The sequence below is a fragment of the Apostichopus japonicus genome, chromosome 8 (assembly GCF_037975245.1).
Source record: "Apostichopus japonicus isolate 1M-3 chromosome 8, ASM3797524v1, whole genome shotgun sequence".
Taxonomy (NCBI): Eukaryota; Metazoa; Echinodermata; class Holothuroidea; order Aspidochirotida; family Stichopodidae; genus Apostichopus; species Apostichopus japonicus.
In genome coordinates, this window is record NC_092568.1 from 12,019,072 (window position 1) to 12,041,358 (window position 22,287).

The 22,287-nt window shown below is 38.8% G+C and overlaps 2 protein-coding genes across 2 annotated transcripts; both read left to right on the forward strand.

The window, feature by feature from the left end:
• The first annotated feature begins 1,730 nt into the window (after nucleotides 1-1,730).
• LOC139970455 (uncharacterized) lies at nucleotides 1,731-6,545 on the forward strand. The gene is made up of 4 exons (XM_071976182.1): nucleotides 1,731-1,760; nucleotides 2,894-3,131; nucleotides 3,746-3,876; nucleotides 4,853-6,545. The coding sequence occupies exons 1-4, from the start codon at nucleotides 1,731-1,733 to the stop codon at nucleotides 5,165-5,167; spliced, it is 714 nt and encodes a 237-aa protein (XP_071832283.1). The 3' UTR covers nucleotides 5,168-6,545.
• A 2,623-nt stretch (nucleotides 6,546-9,168) lies between these two features.
• Nucleotides 9,169-20,556, forward strand: LOC139971050 (acetylcholine receptor subunit alpha-like). Its single transcript, XM_071977213.1, has 8 exons — nucleotides 9,169-9,413; nucleotides 10,394-10,533; nucleotides 12,935-12,979; nucleotides 14,637-14,746; nucleotides 15,442-15,628; nucleotides 16,435-16,792; nucleotides 17,289-17,472; nucleotides 18,461-20,556. Exons 1-8 carry the CDS (start codon nucleotides 9,332-9,334, stop codon nucleotides 18,861-18,863), a joined length of 1,509 nt encoding a protein of 502 aa, XP_071833314.1. The 5' UTR covers nucleotides 9,169-9,331; the 3' UTR covers nucleotides 18,864-20,556.
• Nucleotides 20,557-22,287: the final 1,731 nt, after the last annotated feature.

The window sequence follows — 22,287 nt, forward strand, 5'->3', positions numbered from 1 at the left end:
GTATATGTTTTAAACAATTTATTTATGGGACGCTTGGAATTAAAAAGTAACGAACTTGGCTATCAACGTTATACCAATGTATAAAAAGTTAAGTATTTAAAAACAAGCTTCAATTGAAAACATCAATGAATAAGCTAAGGTTTAAAGACTGAAAGATTATAACAAGGCTCTACAGGCTGTATATATAACACATATCATTCGAAATAAAGTTGAAAATCTATTGTCTCATCTGGGCTACCGTAGCATCTACAAGACTAACATTCTAAGGAGGGCGACCCCAAACCCCATTTGTTATCTGCATCACCCACCCTTCCGTCCCCTTTCACAGTGTTTTGTTCCATTGACCATGGTGTAGTACACCTATCAAAGTAAGTGAGAAAACTGCACCTTAGTCAAGGGCATAGTTTAATAATTCACAAGTGGGAGGGGTGGGGTAAACGGGTTATTCAAAGAAAAGGACCTTCACCCATGTGACGATATTAGATAATACCAGGGACAGATCCAGGATTGTAGGTGTGGTCCAGGTGTCGTTGAAGCAGACTCCGATTTATGGAGGTCTAGGGGTTCTCCGTCGGAAAAAGATACCTTTTTTTAAAGATATTAACAGGAGGCAGGGGTGTGATAAGGCCCTGAGTGAGTAGGCCCTACGCACACTCTTAAAACACCTGGGTCATATTCATGACCCAAACGCAGGGTCGATGGTCTTATAACCCAATTTGGGTTGTACGATACACTAAGCTGACCTAATGCTAAGTCCGAAACTGACTTTCATCAACGAGTCAAAATAATATTGGACTAAGATTGGTCAACATATGAGTGCATCATGTCAGATCAGCCAATTAACGAACACACATTGACCGTCTGATAATATTGGCCAGGCGCGCGCGCCATAGACAAATTGGCTGTAGGACAAGTTTGCTGACAGAGCGAACATGATCAGAAGCACAGATGGATGCATTTGTGAAAGATATATTAGAAAAATGGGGCTTGATGGAATGGGCTAATTCATTTTAAGGTATGGTATCATGTGCAAATATCTTTTTATATGTAATTCAATTTCAAGAAATGCTGACGTAGCATACGAAGACATAACGTAAGGCTAAGTCGGTGACTGAATTCGTAGTCGTACTAGCCTATGGCCTAACGCTAAGCCATAACATAGGCTAGGCCTGTAAACAGTAAACAGTACACTATTGCAGTGGGCTATCTGGTTAGGCTATGTAGTTTCTTTAAAATATTGAGATGATGTATACATGTACGGAACCTCAACTAGGCTCTAGTATCTGATATACAAATCCACGATCCTGATATGAATATTAGGCCCCTAATGGTTGAAATTGTAAAATATTCAGCTAATTAACAGAAAGTTCTGTCCAAGTTGTTAAACAGACCCGTTTAGCCTAGTCGCTGCCAGTAAGCCTAGGCTACGTACAAAAAATGCAAAGTTTTTCGATAGGCCTAGGCCTAAGAAGTAAGATGTCAATATATCCTGTAGGCCTAGGCCTATTAATAACGTTAGGATCGCCCGAGGATAGACCCATGGACTTGCAGGGAGGCCAAACATTATTCCATATTTTTACATTTGCCAAACTGTATATCTAAAATAAATATGACGATGCACAACTGCATAAGTAAGCATTGTTGACGATGCATAATCAAGCATTGTTGTGTCAAGTTTGCTAAGTAAATATGATTAGGCCCCTAGGCTAGGCCTATTTGCGATCATGAGGATGACGGCTAGATTTGGACAGGCTAATGAGGTGTTTTTTTTTGTACACACAGGGCAGCTACTGTAGTGTGAAGCATTTGCAATATGCGTAATGTACGTAGGCCTAGTACTAGTTTAGCCTCACGTTAGGCCTAGGCCCTACTGCGTATAGTGTTATAGGCCTAACGTAAGATATGGAACAAGCACCTTGAACAAAAAAATCATCAGAGTTTTTACCAGAATTTTAGGGTTAGGCCTAAATAACAAAAATAGCTTAGTTAAATAGCTAATGTTACATCTGATTAAGCAGTAAGTGTACTAACATACTGTAGCTTATCAGACTACCGAAGGAAAGGCAAAGAAGACCAAAAAAGAAGCAGAACTTGGAATAAATTTACAACAATTTCATTTGAAAATTTCTTGGCAATGAAAACTTTGAATTATCATACAAAATTAACATTAGGCCTAGCCTAGAATGTTAGGCCTATGCTAGGTATATTTGGTCAAGATGTAAAAAAGAACAGCCTGTTTTGCATATATTATGGTTGAAAATAAGTAGGTCTAGCAGATCTTATATGTTCATAGCGCTTTTTGAGCACGTTGCTATACGGTAATATTGGAACGTATTGTTAGGTAGCCTAGGTTTATATGCATTATTCGGGCCCCCGCAGTATTCGGGCCCACGCAGTATTCGGGCCCACGCAGTATTCGGGCACCTTGAGATACCCTACGATAAATACTTGTATATTAATTCTACAAATTAAGTATGTACAATTAAGCGGGGAGGGGGTGTTGTTGTAACAAGTAAGTAGCACAGGGTGCCTGTACACTGTGCACTTTTCAGCTAAATTGCTTCAACATTCATTGAAAATATTCAGATTATGATGCCAGCACCAGACAAACCTCAATCTATATAGGCCCTGGCATAATCGCCAGGGTTCGAAATACGTGGTAGCTCAGTAGGCTGTAGTGGAGTGTAGCCCTAGACAACCAAATATACGTTGGACTACCAGAACTGTCAGAACACTGAGTAGCAGTAGTCCGATGGGCTACCAAAATTTACCAACTTGAAAGCTATTATCTGTGATAAATTGTTTTCACCCACACTCACAATGTGTAAATCTATTCAATAGCAATATTGTATATTGTATATATCATGAATCATCATTGTGTAAAATATTATAGGAAAAAAATGTTCACAGTCCAAGTCTGGGCACAAAAAAATGCTTTCTGTGCAGACTTGTCACATATTTCATCCTTTTTCAGATTAATCTGGACTTTGAAGTCATCAAGCCAAAGTGTGGGGACAAATTGTTCCTGTTATGGACACCTGCACTCGCTAGGAACCTACTGCATTATGCTGACAAGCAAAATGGTTGGTCTCGACACCTGGGGATTGTTCAAGACAGCAGTCAACTATCAGGTAACTAAGTTGCAATAACTTAACCCAGGTAAAATGCATGTGAACTGTTTTCATGTGACACTGCCAGTGATGTGTCAGTGGGCCCCCGGTTGAGCTTCACCTCAGTCAGGGGAAATAATGAAAATGGTGTGTATTTGGAGGAGGGGGTCAGTCAGGGGATTAAGGTGGCCAGTCAGATAACAGAAAAGTGTCAAGTATTATGCCTGATTGCCATGTGTCAGTACACAGTGCCTCGGGTCTGGCATGGGCACAACCCTGCACAGTCAACATAGATGACATCAGATTTGTTATAAGCTACAAATGTGTTCTATTCTCGCATCAGAATTCTGGTAATATTGTCTTGCTTCATCGACGAACATTCATTGGCCTGGCATCCACCCAACTTTGGATCACAATCAGAGATGCTGTTGTGAAATTGGTGGATTTGTAGAGCCATCAGAGATCCTATCCACACTATATAATGCATATTGTTCCACTGAAAGACATTTTTTTAACTGATATATCATCATATATTACCACAAATGTGTTAGCTTATAACATGGGCATAATCAGTGCCTCCATGGGTGTTAAGTCTGTGAATCTTTCCCCAAGGTTCTTATTTTCCCTCTTTACAGATGATGAGGTATGCAACATTGCACTGCAGTGCATTCCATGCATTCTACCTGTTGGGTCACAGAAGGTGAAGGGCAAAGGAAAACGGGCTACAATTGAAGATGCCCAAACTTCATTTGTGGATTTGCAAAAGGTGAGCTGAAAGCTAAATTTGAAGTAGAAAAATTCCTTTTATTAGATCATCGTCGGTTACAGGTTCATCTAGGAAAATTGACAGACGATACAATTATGGATGAAACAGGCAAAGAGCTTGCCTTCTCTTCTCGAGCAGTGTATTGATTGGTGAGACAAGACATTCATCAATTACAATCCCACCCTGCTCCTAGAACCACCATTTTATGTTCCCATCTGAAAGACATGAACGATGCATTCAGCCACTTTCCCAAGGGGAATGGTGGAAGGGGACTATCAAGGCATCGGTCACTAATGCTCTGCAGCTGTGCCAATCAAATGCTCGAATAACCTCACCAGCCCCAGAAATTGTGAAAACATTACCCACTAGCAAGTTCTCACACAGACCACTGCACCAGGTTGCATTGTACAAACCCCACACCAAATTTATTACAGGTAGAGTTGTAACAATGATTTCTTCATTGCAGTATACACATGATATATGAATACATATATGTATATAAATGTGAATGCAGAATATGTTGAGTGTGCAGTGGAAGAGTGTACAATCTACTTCACACCGATCAGATAGGACATTGTGGTATTCCAGGCAGTATGGTGGGATAGTATAATTGTCTTGTTAACCTTTGAACACTGTGTTCATTCATAATCAACTGTCCAGGGTTCCTGGATGAGCCTCAAATTAACTTACAGAGGCCCAACAATTCATAATATCTGAACTAGTAAAAAAAACCTTGTTTTCAGTACAATGCATAAAATACCTGGCACCTCTATAACCCTCTATGAAATTGTGGCACTATTCAACACTGAAGTTGTGAAATGCTAAATATTGCACATCCTTAATCAAAACAAAGATTGCTTCTATCAATACCCCACCTTCTGGGGAGTACTACAATATATGATCCTTTCTATATGGAAGGCAGCATTTGAATAAATCTAAGAAGTTTGCTTCCATAACCTTTTCTTTTTCATTTCAGATTGGAACCAATATTCCACACTACCTTGAAGGGGTGAAACAAAAGCAACCATTCGTTCTAGCTATTGGAAGCAGCAGGGTTAGCCCGGAACAAACTTACATGATCATAGAGAGAGAAGCCATTCCACAGGAGTCGCTGCTTAATGCCATTGATTTATGTTTTAAGTGTTTTCATGTTTTTGATATGGATTATCAGTGGCAATCATACAACACCTGGCAGTTCCTCCAGACTGTTGTATACGACATTGATGTACCTGGGAAAATGTCATTATCAGTTGTGTCATTGAAGACATATTTGAAAATCAAAAGGAAGTAGGGCTGAAAATTTTCAGGCCTGGGTCCCATATATATGCTTCAACAAGAACTTTCAACAAAGTTGAAACAATAGTCGCACAGTGCAACACTAGAATTAACTTGGCAATCGATTCAACTGTCCATTACAATTCCTTTTTACATTACAGTTGAAAGAATTTGGACACAATTTTGTTCAATGCCGAGGAACCTTTATTATCATCTGAAGTTGTGTGATTTTAGTTGAAATCTCAACTGTTAGGTGAATCACGTTTATGGGACCAAGGCATACTTGCCTCATATACAAAGCAAAGATATGCTTGTATTCTAAGAAGAATTGGCAAAACGTTTTCAGCCTGTATGATCATATTTGTTTTCATCTCATAAATTCCAGTTCCAAAGTTGCAGCTCACAAATATTTTGCTGTCATGAAATTTTAGAAGGAAATTATATGGATTGTCCCAGTCCCAGTTATCTGCTCTAAATAAATTTCTTGGACTTTTTTTCAATTGAACGGCTCTTGGAATGCAGAAATCTGTGTATCCATTCTACACATATTTACATATACAATATTTACCTGTGCTGGGTTATGTACAACAGCAGTATAAATATTACACATAATATTTGGCCTCATTACTAATAGGCTTGCCGCCGTTTAATGAAATCCATGGATAAGTGTTAAAGGGGGGGGGGGGGGGGAGGGGATCTTTCTTTACGAGGCCTAATTTAGTGAACATTTTCAAGCCTGACCATCCATCACCCCATCTTTTAAAAGTTTGGCAACCATGTTTTGATTGTCATTTTCTTCTTTTGTTATTACATCGTAAGTAAGGCAAATACCTCCCCATGCGAGCTAGTCTATGCTTTAGCTGATAACTATCATTATGAAGACACACACATGTCTAGCTAGAAAGTGTTCGTTCATAAAATGTTGAAATTGTTTTTTTATGTTAAAATTGCACTGGGGTCAAAAAAAATATTAAATCATTGGTAATGCTACAAACAATTCCTTCCTTTAGATCTTGTACTGTGGTACCATGTTAATGAAACATTCAGTTTCTGTTGCAAGTTTACATTAGTTGTTAGCAGTTTTGCAGCAGTTCACTTTCTTTGAAGGAGTTATATCAATAAATTGCACTGTCAAATGAAGCCTTTTGCATTTATGTATTTTTTCCTATAAGAGTCAAGCTGACCCAAATGTGGTTGATTTTCCATCATAACCCTTGCCTGGGTCAATATTTACCAATATTTCTGGGTCAAATTTTCAACCCATAAATTGGGTCACATATTCTGACCTAATTTTCTGGGTCAGTTTGACCCAAATGTGTTAGGTTCCCTCCTGACTTTCATTTGGGTCAAAAAGTGACCCAATTTGGGTCAATTTTAACCCAAGTGTTTTTAGAGTGCACGCTCACACAATGACTGAAATTAGGCTCAATGGTTGGCAAATGAATAAAAAACAAAGTTCCGTTAACTTTGCAGGAAACGAAAGTAGGCTATCTAAGTTGAACCATACAACTTTATGCATTATCTTGAAAGGATTTGTCAAATTCATATATATATATATATAATATATATATATATATATATATATATATGTACGGCTGTCATCTTGATATGTTACAGGCATTTACTGAAAGGTGTAGTGCACAGAACACAATATATGTGAACGCGAAGAAAATAGGAATGCACGTATACGATTATTCATCCAGCTAACGGCATAATGTGTTTATAACTATAGCGCGATTAACAGTGACAGAAAACGACCCTCAGTCCCAAACTAATTGGTCACTAACCTCAAAATTGCTAGAGATGATTGTATTTGCAATACAGGTTGCGAGCAGGTAATGGAAACTAAAGATCAGCAAACATTGTTTCCGACGGAATCCCCCTTACGTGTTACGCGTTGTTGTATTTATATCACAACGCGAGTCGCCAAAAAAATGGGGAAGTACTGGGATTGTTCCTGTGTTTCGTTTGAACCAGAGCTCAGTGGTTTACGCAAATGAGTGAGGGGGGACTTTCTTCATTCGGCAGGGTGAGAATTACACCCCCTCCCCATTCATGCAACCTCATACACACACACACACACCGACCCCGGCACGCACATACACAAGTTGAGTATTTATTACCACAACATTGCGTTAAAAGCTATACGTATAGGCCTTATAGTCTATAAATATGCATTATATTGTGTTGAGGGGGGGGGGGGGATACCAGCCATGCATTCGCCTACATACCGGGGTTCGGCTTCAACGACCCAAGGGTCGCACCTCTCCATAAAAGCTCTGATTCATTTCTGACCTTCCATAAAGGTTCATAAACCCTCCTAAACTCAGTCGGGGATGGGTGTTTGAATTTGCTCCCCATCCCCCCTATGAAATCCTGTGCACGCAACTGCCGAAGCTCAATGGGAAATCGCGGTCGACCAATAGAATATCTAAGAAATCCTGATGGATAATAAGCTACCAAGATGGATCGAAAATAACTTAACGGTGTGGTAGTGAAAAGGAGGGGGGGGGGGGATTAGCGGTTGTCGGAGGGAAGGATCAGGAGTTGACGGGAGGGGAGAATCAGGGGTTGACGGGTATAAGAAAGATTAAGTGGTTTACCGTCGAAAGATATTTATTATAGTTTGTTGCATATATTATGCGTTATTTATATTTCATCATGTTGAATAAGGTTAAACTATGGGTAAAAGTGTTATTGGATGCTATACGTAAATGGATAGGACGATCACTGTCACTAAATATATGATTCTAATGGCAAAGCTGTATTTAGTGATAGGTTTCCATGATCTGAATGTATGTTTGCATGGTCGTTATTTCATTTCAAATTTGTAATTGGGGAAAGGCCGACTGTCTCGTTCCTGGGTGAGGGGGAGGGGGAGCAGGTTCGCGATGTTTATCGTTTTGAATAGTGGTAAATGTTTCGTTATCATTCATTTCTCTCTCCACCCCTCTCTCTCTCTCCCCCTCTCTCTCTCTCTCTCTTTATACCGCAGGGTTATCTGAGTAAAGTGGCCTCTGTTAAGACCTTTTCGGGCGGGAGGTTTAACCACTTTATTCTGATTTTGATATCATCGCAACGGACGTCTTCCGTTGTAAATATATAGCATGAATTTGTGAAATTATACTCAACAACTTTAAACCACCAACATTCGACACAATAGGCCATTCGATGATCAAATAACAAGAAGTTGGAAAAGGGTGTCTCTTCGAACCTTCACTCAGTTAAATCGCGCATTTGGGCTTAAACGATGTTATAGGCCTACATGTTAACTTGAAAACTCAAGTATGGAAGTCGTTTCTCATTGTCTTTTATCATATTACCAATATAGTTGACAGGGCAATCGTATATACCAGCATGTTTACACCGGATTAAAGAGACTGACTATAGGAATATTTATAGGAATATATATATATATATATAGGATATGTATGTATATATATATATATATATATATAGGATATGTATGTATATATATATATATATAGGATATGTATGTATATATATATATATATATATAGGATATGTATGTATATATATATATACTTGATTTCCCATCTTAAGTCTCATCGATATACTTTTCTTACAATAAATCTAATGTACTTCATTAGACCTTATAGAAGTATTATGTTCTACTGGTATTTTTGGTAGCATTCCATATCTTAAAGCAGCAGTTAGCTTTGAATATTAAATTTAAAGGGGGGGGGGGCATTCATGTTAGGCAACAATTTGTAATATGGGGGGGGGCGGTGACAAGGTTATGAGTGAGGTATAAGCTGACACTAGAAAATGCATAAGATAGTCTCATAGTTTACTTATTCCAAACATTTTGGGAAAGAATATTCCGTTAAGGTTATTGAAAACTTAATTGTGCTGTAAAAAAATGCATATTGCTGGTTTAATTTCAACAGGTCAGTTGGCTGAATAAAATATACACTCGAGAAATAAGTCAATTGTGCACTTAACACCCATTAGTAGATTAGATGAAAGGGTATATGCTTAACTCAGACAATTTTTAATCAGTACCGTAACAGATTCACCAACTATATACAGCAACTCTGCTGTAACCGGTTCCATCGTGTCTTGAAGACTTCCCGAAAACAAATAACTGTTTGGAACTTGAAGTAATTAGTTATTTAATTGGCATAGTCAATAATCTTTGACTTTTAATATTTGAACTATGGACGAGCGCAAGAATATTTTTCTGAAAGCTGCTACTGTTACATTATTTATGGTTCAATTTGCCTTCCGCCGCGGAGAGAGTAAGTTGTAGAATATCTTTCTTGATTTATTTAGTTTCGGTGTCACTCGGTATATATGTATTGCTGGTTTAAGAGGTGTAGCTAACACACGGAGAGTTTTATGCTGAGGAGTATAATGCTTTGCAATCAATACCCTTTCATTCCTTAGGCCTATCAACCTTTAGTGATTCGTTATGAATATTGACACCAGTTCATCCACACCGGTAATATCCGTAAGAAATGTTCTTTATTGTGAAGGATATATGCGTAGGTAGTGTGTTCTGTTGTTCATGGAAATTCTATTTTCTATATGAGGATATATCCTTACGATTGAGCCTATACCTGTGATAATAAGGTATGTGTAGCACAGCGCCCATAAAGAGCCAAGTTAATGTATCTTTTATCCAGTCTCTTGCCGTTTTGGTGTTTTAATTCACAACGGTGTTACTACTTATAGAACGCCAAATGGCTCACATGATACTGATAATGGAATGAAGGATATGTAGATCTTCTTTACGATATATTCACACTCATGTGAGTTTTATTAACCTGATATGTGTCTGACGTAAACACGTTTGTTGCTACTGTATAAAGACGTGCACATGATATTCATGAATATATCGGTTTATAAAATTAAATAAACTTCAGAGCATTATCGTATCATGAGCAAAAGGCTCACAAAATATGATACTGAGAGACCCTGGCAGGTGTACACTATACGATAAATCTGTTATGTGATATTTTGCGTCAGCATTTATTTACATACGTTATATACATATTCATTTACATTATGGATGTATCTTTCAGCTTGGCATGTCATGGTATAACTGCGAGACTGTCGGCGTCCCACAACTATACCCAGTCAACTTGTATCTTTGCTACCCAAGTCTCTAACAAAGACCCATTCCCCACTCCCCGGGTTTGTTTTTATGTGTTCTGAATTGGAATTCTTCCCAACTTACTAACTTTTATACGATTGGTATATATTCTCTATTTTGTAGCTGCAGAATTATCTGCCCCTAAACGCCTTGCGGATGACCTCTTACGTAATTATGGCTCTCCTTTCGTCAGGCCTGTCCGGAATCATACCAACATGGTGAACGTTTATTTCAGACCCAGACCAGTTTGGTTTGCCGATTTTGTAAGTTGGTGTATTTTGAAATACTTCCCTCTAACATTTATTTATACAATATCGATATTCCTCTACGAAAATAGTTTGGCATTATTTATATATAGTACATGATAGTTCCATGATTCACTCACGAAACAATGTTTTAGATAAACTTAAGTGCATGACGTTATAGTTCCTGAAAAGTACAAATCCAGAATGCCATTATATATAGGCTGTATACTGTTTACTCAGAAATGTTTTATCATACAGCTATAGTGCTCAAGAAGCATAAACTCAAGACAGACAATCAACTCTTGTTTCCATACGCAGGTTGATGTTAAAGGTCATCAGTTCTACCCCCAGATATGCTAGAAAGTCAAATAATGGGCACTATATTGCTCCAAACTGTATTAAGCATTTCATCGCCACCTTTAAAAGTACTTTCTTCACTGACACATTGGACTGTATAACTTAACACTCCTCGATATCTGACATTAATGAGGAGATTCATAACTACCATGGCAGAAAGCCTATTTTATGATCTTTATCTTGTTAAAGATTTGGGGCCAATACCGATGGCATTTAAGGTTGAAAGGAGAAGACAACTCGTTTCGTTATATTTCAAGATATATGATAGAGATGAATCTGATGATCAGCCTTCTCTAACACAGATACGACCAAATCGTCGGAAGACGGTTTAAATCTCATTTTCTCCATGCAATGTGTGGTGTCAAAAGTGCCGTTATAGAACGCGACACTGCAGCGTTTAGCGTTACCTATTACTTTGTACATTTGCAATTTTAAATTAATCTCTGTGCTGTTACTTATGAAAGCAATGTTCATGTAATAATATAAACGTCAGCCCAATCACACGTAGACAATAAAGAAGGAATATAATGGAGATTATGATAGGTAAATATACTTCACCTTTCGTTGAAGTATAGTTTACATCCCTTGTATTTCAAACTTTCTTCATATGGCGTTCAATTTTCACTTTCAATATCTTGGCGACCATCCCAGTTATGTTTTGGCCGGGTAGGGTATATAGGGAAGTACGTACCGTATCTTCTCTATCCTTTGAGAAAGTTAATGTGATTAAAACTGCGTAATTGCATTGCATTGCATTATTGTTTTGGCGGCCGTCCTGCAAAAAAAGAGTCGCGACCCCAATATTGAATACCAGGGCTTTGCATGATAGAATCTGTGAGAAGATTGCCCTTTATGCACTCAGTACGTATATAGGTAACAACCTCTGAGGAACAAAAAATGTGGTGATGTGTATCGAACTGTGTTTAGTGTTGTTGTCTTTAAGTTTTATCCGTGGCGAAAGTTCAAACAGTTACGTCACGTTATTAATGTGAACACATCGCTTTATATTTATCACTAAAAAGAATATGTTCATCCGTCTGTTTCACAGTTTCTCTTTTGTACTTTGTTTTTCGACACTTACGTGTAAACGTTGTCAAAATATTCGATTGCGTGACCAAAAAACCAATGGCTAAAATTAATTCAAGGTAAAGTGGTTTTCTGGATACTTAACAATCGCAAAAAAGAGGACGATCCAATTTGCAGGTATTTTGACCTCTGACCTTATACCCATGACGTCATCAATCACGCAGACACACGTATACACTCACGTACACACTCACAAATAACTTCCTCACATTTCTGATGTGGGGTGAAGTACATCGTCTCATCTCCCTACACATTACCTGTAGAGAGATGAGATAATTATGGAAGGTCGATATCTAAGTTCATTAACCTATTTCAATTTTGTGGATGTCGATTAATATTTCTAATATTGAACAACATGAAGGAACTGACGCCAGCTTATTTAGTTTACTATAGGAGTTCTGTGACAAAGAAGTTTCTCTGGGGTGGTGACTTTCGAGGAGATTAATAATAATAATAATCATAGTAATATTACTATTTATGTAAATAATAATGTTAATAATAATAAAAATAATAATAAAATAATAATAATAATTATTAATATTATTAATATTATCATTATTATTATTAGAAGTTTTTTTTACGACGCCTTAAGCAACCACAAATGTGGGAGAAACCCGTAAGGGCTTATGGATTACAACTTACACGTCGGGCGGCTGCCAATTCAACATTTTAACTCAAAGTTGGAATCTTTTCAATTTAAAAAGACATTTCAGATGGGAAACCGTAGATTGCTCTTGGATGACAAACCCACCTTACAATGACCCGGCCGGGTATCGAACCCGGAAACTCCCGATTGCTAAGTCTCATTGATTCAATTGCCACCGCTTTTATCCACTCGGCCACCTTACAAACCTTACAACATCAAATGTATAAGACAGGAACTGAAACTGATTGGTATTATGTTATGCCCTCTTTACAATAATTGAAATGTTCCATATGAAATATAAACTATTTTTCTTCTCTATCTGGTTACCAGGATGAATCAAAACAGGTTTTGTCATTCGTCTCAACAAACAAATATGTAAGATATTTCACTTTCCAATTAACAAGCTTTATTATTTTTATCAATTTTAATACCAAGATATTACAGTGTGACTTATTTTGATTTTGTTATGTGCTTAAATTGTCCACGCATTTATGATCAAACTCGAATGGACGCACACATGAATGCACCCCAGGTATACACGCACCCGCTCACGCCCATAGACGCCTCAGTCGAGGCCGAGGGGAGCAAGTGGGGTAGGGGTTAATGGTTCAGTCGGGGATGTGTTGCATTCAGCCACGGAAGAATTAGACCACTGATGTTGAGGTGTACATCCGTTTTTCAACCACCACACAAAGATCAACAGCCTGTTTTAGCACAACCTTGCATGGATGGATGGATGGATGGATGGATGGATGGATGGATGGATGGATGGATGGATGGATGGATGGATGGATGGATGGATGGATGGATGGATGGATGGATGGATGGATGGATGGATGGATGGATGGATGGATGGATGGATGGATGGATGGATGGATGGATGGATGGATGGATGGATGGATGGATGGATGGATGGATGGATGGATGGATGGATGGATGGATGGATGGATGGATGGATGGATGGATGGATGGATGGATGGATGGATGGATGGATGGATGGATGGATGGATGGATGGATGGATGGATGGATGGATGGATGGATGGATGGATGGATGGATGGATGGATGGATGGATGGATGGATGGATGGATGGATGGATGGATGGATGGATGGATGGATGGATGGATGGATGGATGGATGGATGGATGGATGGATGGATGGATGGATGGATGGATGGATGGATGGATGGATGGATGGATGGATGGATGGATGGATGGATGGATGGATGGATGGATGGATGGATGGATGGATGGATGGATGGATGGATGGATGGATGGATGGATGGATGGATGGATGGATGGATGGATGGATGGATGGATGGATGGATGGATGGATGGATGGATGGATGGATGGATGGATGGATGGATGGATGGATGGATGGATGGATGGATGGATGGATGGATGGATGGATGGATGGATGGATGGATGGATGGATGGATGGATGGATGGATGGATGGATATATGGATATATGGATGGATGGATGGATATATGGATAGATCGATAGATATATGGATTGATAGATTGATATATAACAATATCACAATGAAATTCAACTTAACTTGAAACCTTTGGGATAATACTTTGCACGACTCTATTGAATGACTCGGCCCAAGTCAGAAAACTTACTGGTAAAGAAGACGTCTCGAAGTGACTGGTTACAAACCTATATGTGTTACAGCTATCGGCGGTAGATTTGTACGCTGCATATCATGAGGTTTTATCGGCATATCATTTTATCCTGTTTCAGTGACAATGTATATAAACAAACGTTTACGGATTGAAGCATATTGTAGACCCTAAACTGGGTACCATATTCAATCAAGATATCTCAACTGATTGCTTGCACGTTTTCCTACACAAAATGAAGCTCGGTTAAGCAGTCCGCAAATGACAGAAACCTGCTTATGCATGGCAACTATTAATATGATATTTTATTGCCATTGTATTACATACTTGTCTGAGTTTCTTTGAAGGATTAAAGATAACATTTCTTTGATCAAGTTATTTCATTTCATTTGTTTCGTTCTTTCAGGAATGGACAGACGAGTACCTTACTTGGAATCCTGATGATTATGATGGTATTGAGAAGATTACGTTAGGAAAAGATCAGATCTGGTTTCCAGATATAACAACTTTTGAAAGGTACGACGATGGGTGGATTGAAATTATCTTTATATTGGAAGATGAAGCCCATGTTTCTAATGAGTGATTATTTATAGGGTGTGAAGACTCGCGCACAAAGAACGTCTCATGCCGGTAATCTGACCTAGTTTCAAATGAGGTGTGACAGAAGTGTTAGACACCACCATCGATCCCAGAAAATACACACACAGCTTGCTACCGTCGGTAATTAGACATAAGTGTACTGTCAATACATATAGCTACGGTCAATAACCAAAAAACAGTGTACATAGCAGCGTGGACATCTCAGGTCTAGATAAAAGATAACAAAGTATCACGTTTCATTACTGTCTGCATTTTGTAGCGACAAGAAGAAAACGTCATTTGCAAGCAACGGAAAGTTAACTTTTTCTGAGCGCGGCACGAGGTTTTGGGGCGAGTCTTTAATGCCTTTTAGGACGACAACCTTTACAGGAAAATTGAGCTAGACCAGACTCACAGGCAAAGTTTGTTCTACTATTAAGATAGTTTAGAATAAGAGTACATAATAACATTTTCACATTTTGAATAGTTGCTTTGAAGGTAATTTTGCAGAGATGATACTGATATTGACCTCCTATGCAGTAAAGATATTAAATGATGATAACCTGTAAACACTTTCCAAACGTTATTTGTCAATATTTGTCCTCCTCATATGGCTGTGATGACAATGACAGAGTTGGAAACGGACCAGCTGAAGCTAACATGGAAGACACTTTTGTAACCGCAGACTACCGAGGCAACTTGGTCTATTACAATCTCGTGTTCCTGTCGGTGTTTTGCAAGATGGACGTCCGTCTCTTCCCGTACGATACTCACTCATGCCCTGCTCGATTTTTGTCTTTCGCCTACGAAGGGGATGCCGTAAGTTTTGTTACATGCTTCAACTGTAGTTATTTCAATAAGAAAAACACCCGAAGGTATATCGAAACCTTGGTAACGGATTTTAACGCAGTTTCTGAGTTGACTTGGATAGTTTTTTTCTTTCTCGACGACACTTTTCTATACTTAAAACCATATATAATAATGTAGTTTATTATCTTGAGCAATACACTTTCATATATATAGGATAATGAAATAGAGGTCAATATTTTCAATTTCCTCTTCGAAGGACTTGTACCTTTCTATCATATAGCGCCGGATCGAAGTCCCCTTCTGATAATGTATGTAAGTATTTTAGATCCTCCTGCTAGCAGGAACTCGCAAAGAAGCCTCATTGGCTTATCAAAGCCGCCAGTTGACCGAAGTCAGTCTCTTACATTTATATTTAACGTCCATGATTATGAATTGTCAATTGTCAATAACTCTGTAACTGGACGACATACATTAATCTTGGAGTGACTCTAACCAGGGACCTTATGATTGGAAGGCACCGGCGTTAACCACTGAGCTAACACTCCACAGAGTGAAGAGTTCCTACTATATAATGAAGAGTTCCTATATACGTGCCTGAAAAGGCATTCTTCACTGACTATAGTTCAGTGTACTGAAACAGTATGCCAGCTATAATATAATGTCATACCGTTATGAGTTTATGAAATCATGCATGCCAATTTACAATATACTGTTACACCGGCGCGAAGCGTTTAATTGATTGTGTTTTGTACAGGCTACGTTATACCGGTATACCGCCAAAAGTCATACCGTCTGTATATATCGTCATGTTACAGGTTGCAGTTTTCAATACCAATGACTCCGATAGTAGCGAAACAGCCCTAAAGAACAACGGTGTTTGGGCGGTTGCCCATTATCATTTTGAAGAAGTTGAAATCAAATATCCGTGTTGTCCACTACCGTACAGAGAAGTGCACTTTACCATGGACATACGGAGGGAGAGTGGATTTTACGTTCTTAATGTCGGTATACCAACGTTACTGTTATCACTAACTACTCTGTCGGTTTTCTTACTTCATCCCGAGTGTGGTGAGAAGATATCTCTATGCGTCAACAATGTCTTAGCTTGGATCATTTTTCAACAACTGTTGACAATGAACATGCCACCTACTGGAGACCAAACTCCTATTGTGGGTAAGTGTCCAGTCTTGCTTTCAATGACGCCTCTACTTATAAAGTGGTGTTACAATTTGTTTCTAAATATAAAGACAGCAGGTGAGGCAAATCCAAATGGTGGAGGGGAGCCGGGAGAGAGGACCGGAGAAATACTCCCAACAAGTTTTGTTCGAAAACCTCAAAAGTGCCCTTTTCTATAGTGCCTCTGGTAAGTCTTGCTTAATGAAAAAGAAACACTTCGTTATTTGCAAGATATCTTCACTTGTTTTGAGAAATGAAATAATCTGTTCTTAGAAAATGCAATTTTGTTGGAAATTAAACAAAATAGTAACTGAAATGTATCGTTTCTTGAAGCACATTTGAGGTGATTTTGTGGTTTGCCCGTGACCTGTCCCAATCCCCGCCTCCCCACACCAGTCACCCCCAAGATTGTACCACTGGCTGGTTCTGTCAGCCAGATTAGATCCAGTTTGGTGTTAATGGTAGTACGATTTTTGGTGTTTCTATTTTTCAGCTTATTACTTTGCAGTGGTCATCACTATCAGTTTTCTCTCGGTTCTCACGACGTGCGTCACTCTTAGTATTTACCACACCAAAACCAACCGTCCCCTACCAGGACTACTTAGGCAGGTTTTGCTCATCGGAGGACGAAATTCCAGTCACAGAAGTTTAAAGCCTACTAAGTTAGAAGTTTCTATGTAGGTCAAAGTTCAATAATTGATTTTATCCAAACTACCCACTTTGGTTTGAATGCCACATAATATTATGCTATTTTGAATCATATGTGTACATGTAACTATTAAACTTCAATGCACTATCCAAACAGAAAGGTCACGTGCACAGTTCACCGTAGGCTACACACAGTCGGTTTGTGTTTATTAACAGGTTCGTCCAGAGGAAAAATTTACGCTAAACAGACGGAAGAGAAATATATTCTAGGCATCCTAGTGAAACTTGCAATCGATTTCTACTTACCATTTTCGAGATTACAACATTTGAATTTGACACGTTTTTTCGCAATAAAAGTTCATTTATGGTACAAACTGTAACTGTGACAATTTTAAATCTCAATATCTCGAGGACGCGCCATACATACAGGAGGAATTGGATGTAAACTTCCCTATACGGGCATGCTTAGAAAATGTTCCTCTTTCAGCTGTCAAAAAGCAAAAAACAAAATATGTCCCCTGGACTATCGTTTGAAATCGGCGAATGGGTGTGCTCTAAGATGGGTCCTTGTTTACTTAAAGTTTCCATGTATGCCATTTAGAAACTTTGATCACAAACTAATCGCTTCAACTCCACTTGATAATTTGTGTTGTTCTCCGTTAAATAACACTGTGACTCTCAGTGACGTCGAGAGACAGTCCGATTCCCCAATATGTGAGGTATTTAGTTTTCCTTAAGTATATAATATGAACATGGGCATATATTATCCTTTATCCCTTATATCCCGGGCTCCTTAATTTACCACAGTATTCTAAGTTGAAGCCCCCCCCCCCCCCTCCCCGTCACCTCCCTCTCGTCAGGCTTGGTGACTTTATTTAGTTCATTTTGAAGACTGCGTACATGCTTGAGGAAATATGGGGTTACTTTCCCGTTCATGAAACAATCCCTCGTTAATAAAGTTAACTTACATGTAGCGTACTGTTTTTTTTTTTCTTCTTTTGCATTAACTTATCTAAGGCCGAAGAAAACTGAGGGTTTGCTTCGTAACTCGAGATGCATGGAGGCCAGAGGTCACGAATTTTCCTCGTTTGATTCCGCCGTTCAAGCTCCTGGAATGAGCGACAGAAGATCGTCAAAAGGAGATTCAAACAGGGGAACGAATAACTCCATGGGAACAACGGATGGAATGACCCCTTTGACAATGCCTGGAAGTGACGACACCGATGACGAAACAGCTGGAGCATCTTTTGAAACCGAATGGGTGAAAGCAGCGATCAGGATCGATGTGATCTTGTTTATCCTCTCATTGTCTGCGATGACTTTAGCAGCTTTATACTGCGCCATGTTATTTAAATTCCACAAACCTGATCACGATCACGACGAGCTTGAGACCGGCGATGAGGATCACCATGATGACTAGGCTCGTCACGTGACAGACCTATAGTATACAGTATAAGTTAGGAGGGGCTACATGTAGTGATAGGAAGGACTATGTAGGGAGATGGTACAGGGAGGGGGGGGGGGAGTAGTAAACTTCTATCAACGTCAAGGCCGTGGTGTTTCTGGTTAGAATTTCCAAACCACTTCCAGTGACGGATTCCTCAAGGATTCCTCGGAAGAGGCCCACCTGAGAGACAATTTTCGGTAGGATACAGCCGAAGTTACTACCGAAACAGCGGTGAATTACTTGAAAATATCGGTATAAGAAATTCTTAATGGCTGCAGGTGAAGAATGATAATGTTTATCTACTATGTGCATCGTTTCATGCAAACAAATTTATTGTTTAAGCTATTTTTTAATGCCAGATATATTACGGAAGTGGAGGCGTGTGCCTTCCGTAACTCCTCCGTGAATCCACCCATGTGACTCAATAACTCTTCGCCCGCCCCAAGTGCTCCTCAACCGCAATTAATTCGCCAGTGGATTGCTGCATGTACCGGTCCTCCGATACTAACCTCGCAGCGCCTATATAATATATGGTCATTTCTTGTATAAAGCAAGGTTTTGTTGATCACATTGAAACAGAAGCTGAAATTTTCAAAGTGAATGTAAAAAATTGTTTAAGCCAAATGTACTACTGGAAATTATGGTTGTACAGAGTAAAAGGTTGGAGGATGGGGCGGCAGGGAGGAGGGGTGTAAGGATGGTAATCCTCCATCAATGAGAATTGCAACATCTGAACACTGGTACATGTATAGTGAGTTGCATAACTATATATAGATCACTTATGCAATTGCACTTTTAGTTGAGTTTGACATGTGTGACAATAACGACATCTTTCCAAAGGTTTGTTGTCATTATGATAGTTTATGTAGTCCTTCTATCTCCCTCCCCTCCCGTCCTCTCCCACTCCCCTTTATATTCGAACTTACTTCAAAATTTATTCTTTGTTCTTTGTCATTCAAACGCCTACAGTGGAATTAAGACCTTCCTTATCGGTTTCGAACCTCTGGACAAACAACTAGCGTCCATATTGTAGTGGTTAGGATGTCCGCATACAAAGCGAGAGGCCCGGGTTCGAATCCCGGTGGAGGCTGGAAGTTTTTTTCACTGTTCTGGATTTTCCAACTCACTACAATTTCAATTATATATATATTCATTTGCCTATGTCGTTTACTTCCATTTCATTTAACAGATTTCGAGATCCGGCTTTAGGAATCACAAATGATTTCGAGTTGATTGGCATCATATTTGATCTCTAGAGTAAGGCAAATTTGTCACCAAAACAGAATTAGTATTGTTCGATACAGGTGACACACGCCTACAGTAGAATAACGACCTTCAATATACCGGTTTCGAACCTCTGGGCATACAATTAGCGTCCAATTTATTTTGTGTATTTGCTACGTTTTCATTGATGGTGTGATTGATTAATTGATTGATGAATTTCTTGGTTGATTTAGTTTTTGGTTTCGATGGTAATCGTAACTTGTGTAGTGTAATTGTATCAAAAATGGTGGTTCGGGCCATTTCTATATTAAAAGCTTAGTATTGGTTACTTACAAGCAGAAGTCTAGTGCAATGAAGTCATCGAAACCTCAATGCATTTTGCATCCTGGTTAGAATGCTGGATCCGACCCTAGTACACCATAGATAGAAGTCCTGCAGTGCCAAAGTCCTGGTTTTATTCATTGCTAATTTCTATACGTGCGTATATCTTTGGTTATTGTGACAAAGGTGCGGTGCTACAGCAGCACATAAACCACCACTGATTTGTTTCTTATAATGTATGAAACACTACAACGGAAGTGTTAAAAAATGTTGGAAAACATAATAAATTCAAGTTGAAAGTCTGTTCAATTGCATCCATTTTGTTGTACTTGTATTATTGGTTCTTCTCTTCACATTGTTAGTAAACCTCCTTAAACTATTGACCCCCCCCCCCTTCCACCCAGATCAGAGTTCTTGGATACCAAGGTCTCAATCCCACATAGGCCTATAGGCAGAGTGTTAGTAAATTCATTTACCTAATATTATTATAGAAGGCAACAAATCACATTTTTTTTTTGCGTTTTTAACATCTGCTTTTACATCATTGACACAGTACAAAAGATCACAGTTTCCTTTTTTTTCTAATTATATGGTTTTCACCGAAATAACCCAAAACTATGTTACAGCGCCGTGGGCGCTAGATGCTTGGCTTCTAACTTGCCATATAGATGGAACATTTTTATGCATCACAGATGGGGTACATCGTAACTGCAAATAAATTGAGATATGACGTGATGATTCTCCGCCCAGTATTTCCTTCATCTCTATATCTCGTTAGAAACACTAGTTCCCTGTCATCAAAACCAAACTAATATCTAACTCGTAACTGGGTTTTTGTTTTTTTATCCGATACGATTACGGTTCCTTTTCTGTTCTACGAAACAAATATTTTTGTCGCCAACTTAGAGATTCCGAAAAGCAGTTTCATGATGCGTTTATGCGCAAGTTGGTTTCTTCATTCAGTGCAGTACACGAACGCGATGAAACAAATGATATAGTCAGAAGCGTACGTCTGCAGACGCGCGCGTGCAATGTTTGTATGTATAGATGGAATAGGAGCAATCAATCTAGCGCCCTCGACACTATACAAAAATTTCTAATTGCATCAACCTGGTCTTTGAAGTTAAGTTTACAGTCAATGATAGTACCTAGATATTTATAGTGGTGCACCTTTTCGACAATCTCATCATTAACCCTGATTTGAGCATGATCACATGGCTGTTTTCTGAAGTCAAATACTATCTCTTAATTTTTTGCCATTCAATTTAGGTAGTTTTGGTTGCACCAAGTAACAAAATCTTCGATTTCCTTCTCATACGGAGCAACAACATCGTTGTGCAGGTAATCGGTTATCACGGTATCATCAGAATATTTAATAATAGAACAGACATCGTGTTTACTTCTGCAATCGTTAGTGTATAAGCAGAAAAGGACAGGAAATAGACAGCATCCATGAGGGGCACCAGTACTAACGGATCGAACATCAGAGCAAATGCCATTTAATTTAACAAACTGTGGTCTGTCTCTTAAATAGTTTAAGATCCACAACGTAACCTGCAATTTACACCCATAGCTAACAGTTTATTAATTAATAAGTGCTGCTGAATGGAGTTGAAGGCACTCGAAAAGTCAACAAATGTAGCCCTAACAAAAGAATTTGGAGTTTCCAAGTGTTAAAAATTGTTATGCAAAAACAATAGGACTGCGTCATCGACCCTTCTATTAGCTCTATATGCAAATTGCATGGGATCTATGGTAACGCCACTCTCATTTAACAAAGTCCTAAGGATAAGTTTTTCGAGACATTTCATTACGGTAGAAGTAAGTGCCACTGGACGATAATCATTTAAAG

Bases quoted from the DNA above. Each gene is read 5' to 3' on its own strand.
- LOC139970455 (XM_071976182.1), top strand. From the start codon at position 1,731: ATGACGGCTAGATTTGGACAGGCTAATGAG. The intron at 3,132-3,745 runs GTAACTAAGTTG...CCCTCTTTACAG, and splicing joins AGACAGCAGTCAACTATCAG to ATGATGAGGTATGCAACATT. The intron at 3,877-4,852 runs GTGAGCTGAAAG...TTTTCATTTCAG, and splicing joins CATTTGTGGATTTGCAAAAG to ATTGGAACCAATATTCCACA.
- LOC139971050 (XM_071977213.1), top strand. From the start codon at position 9,332: ATGGACGAGCGCAAGAATATTTTTCTGAAAGCTGCTACTGTTACATTA. The intron at 9,414-10,393 runs GTAAGTTGTAGA...TCTATTTTGTAG, and splicing joins TGCCTTCCGCCGCGGAGAGA to CTGCAGAATTATCTGCCCCT. The intron at 17,473-18,460 runs GTAGGTCAAAGT...AACTTATCTAAG, and splicing joins ACTAAGTTAGAAGTTTCTAT to GCCGAAGAAAACTGAGGGTT.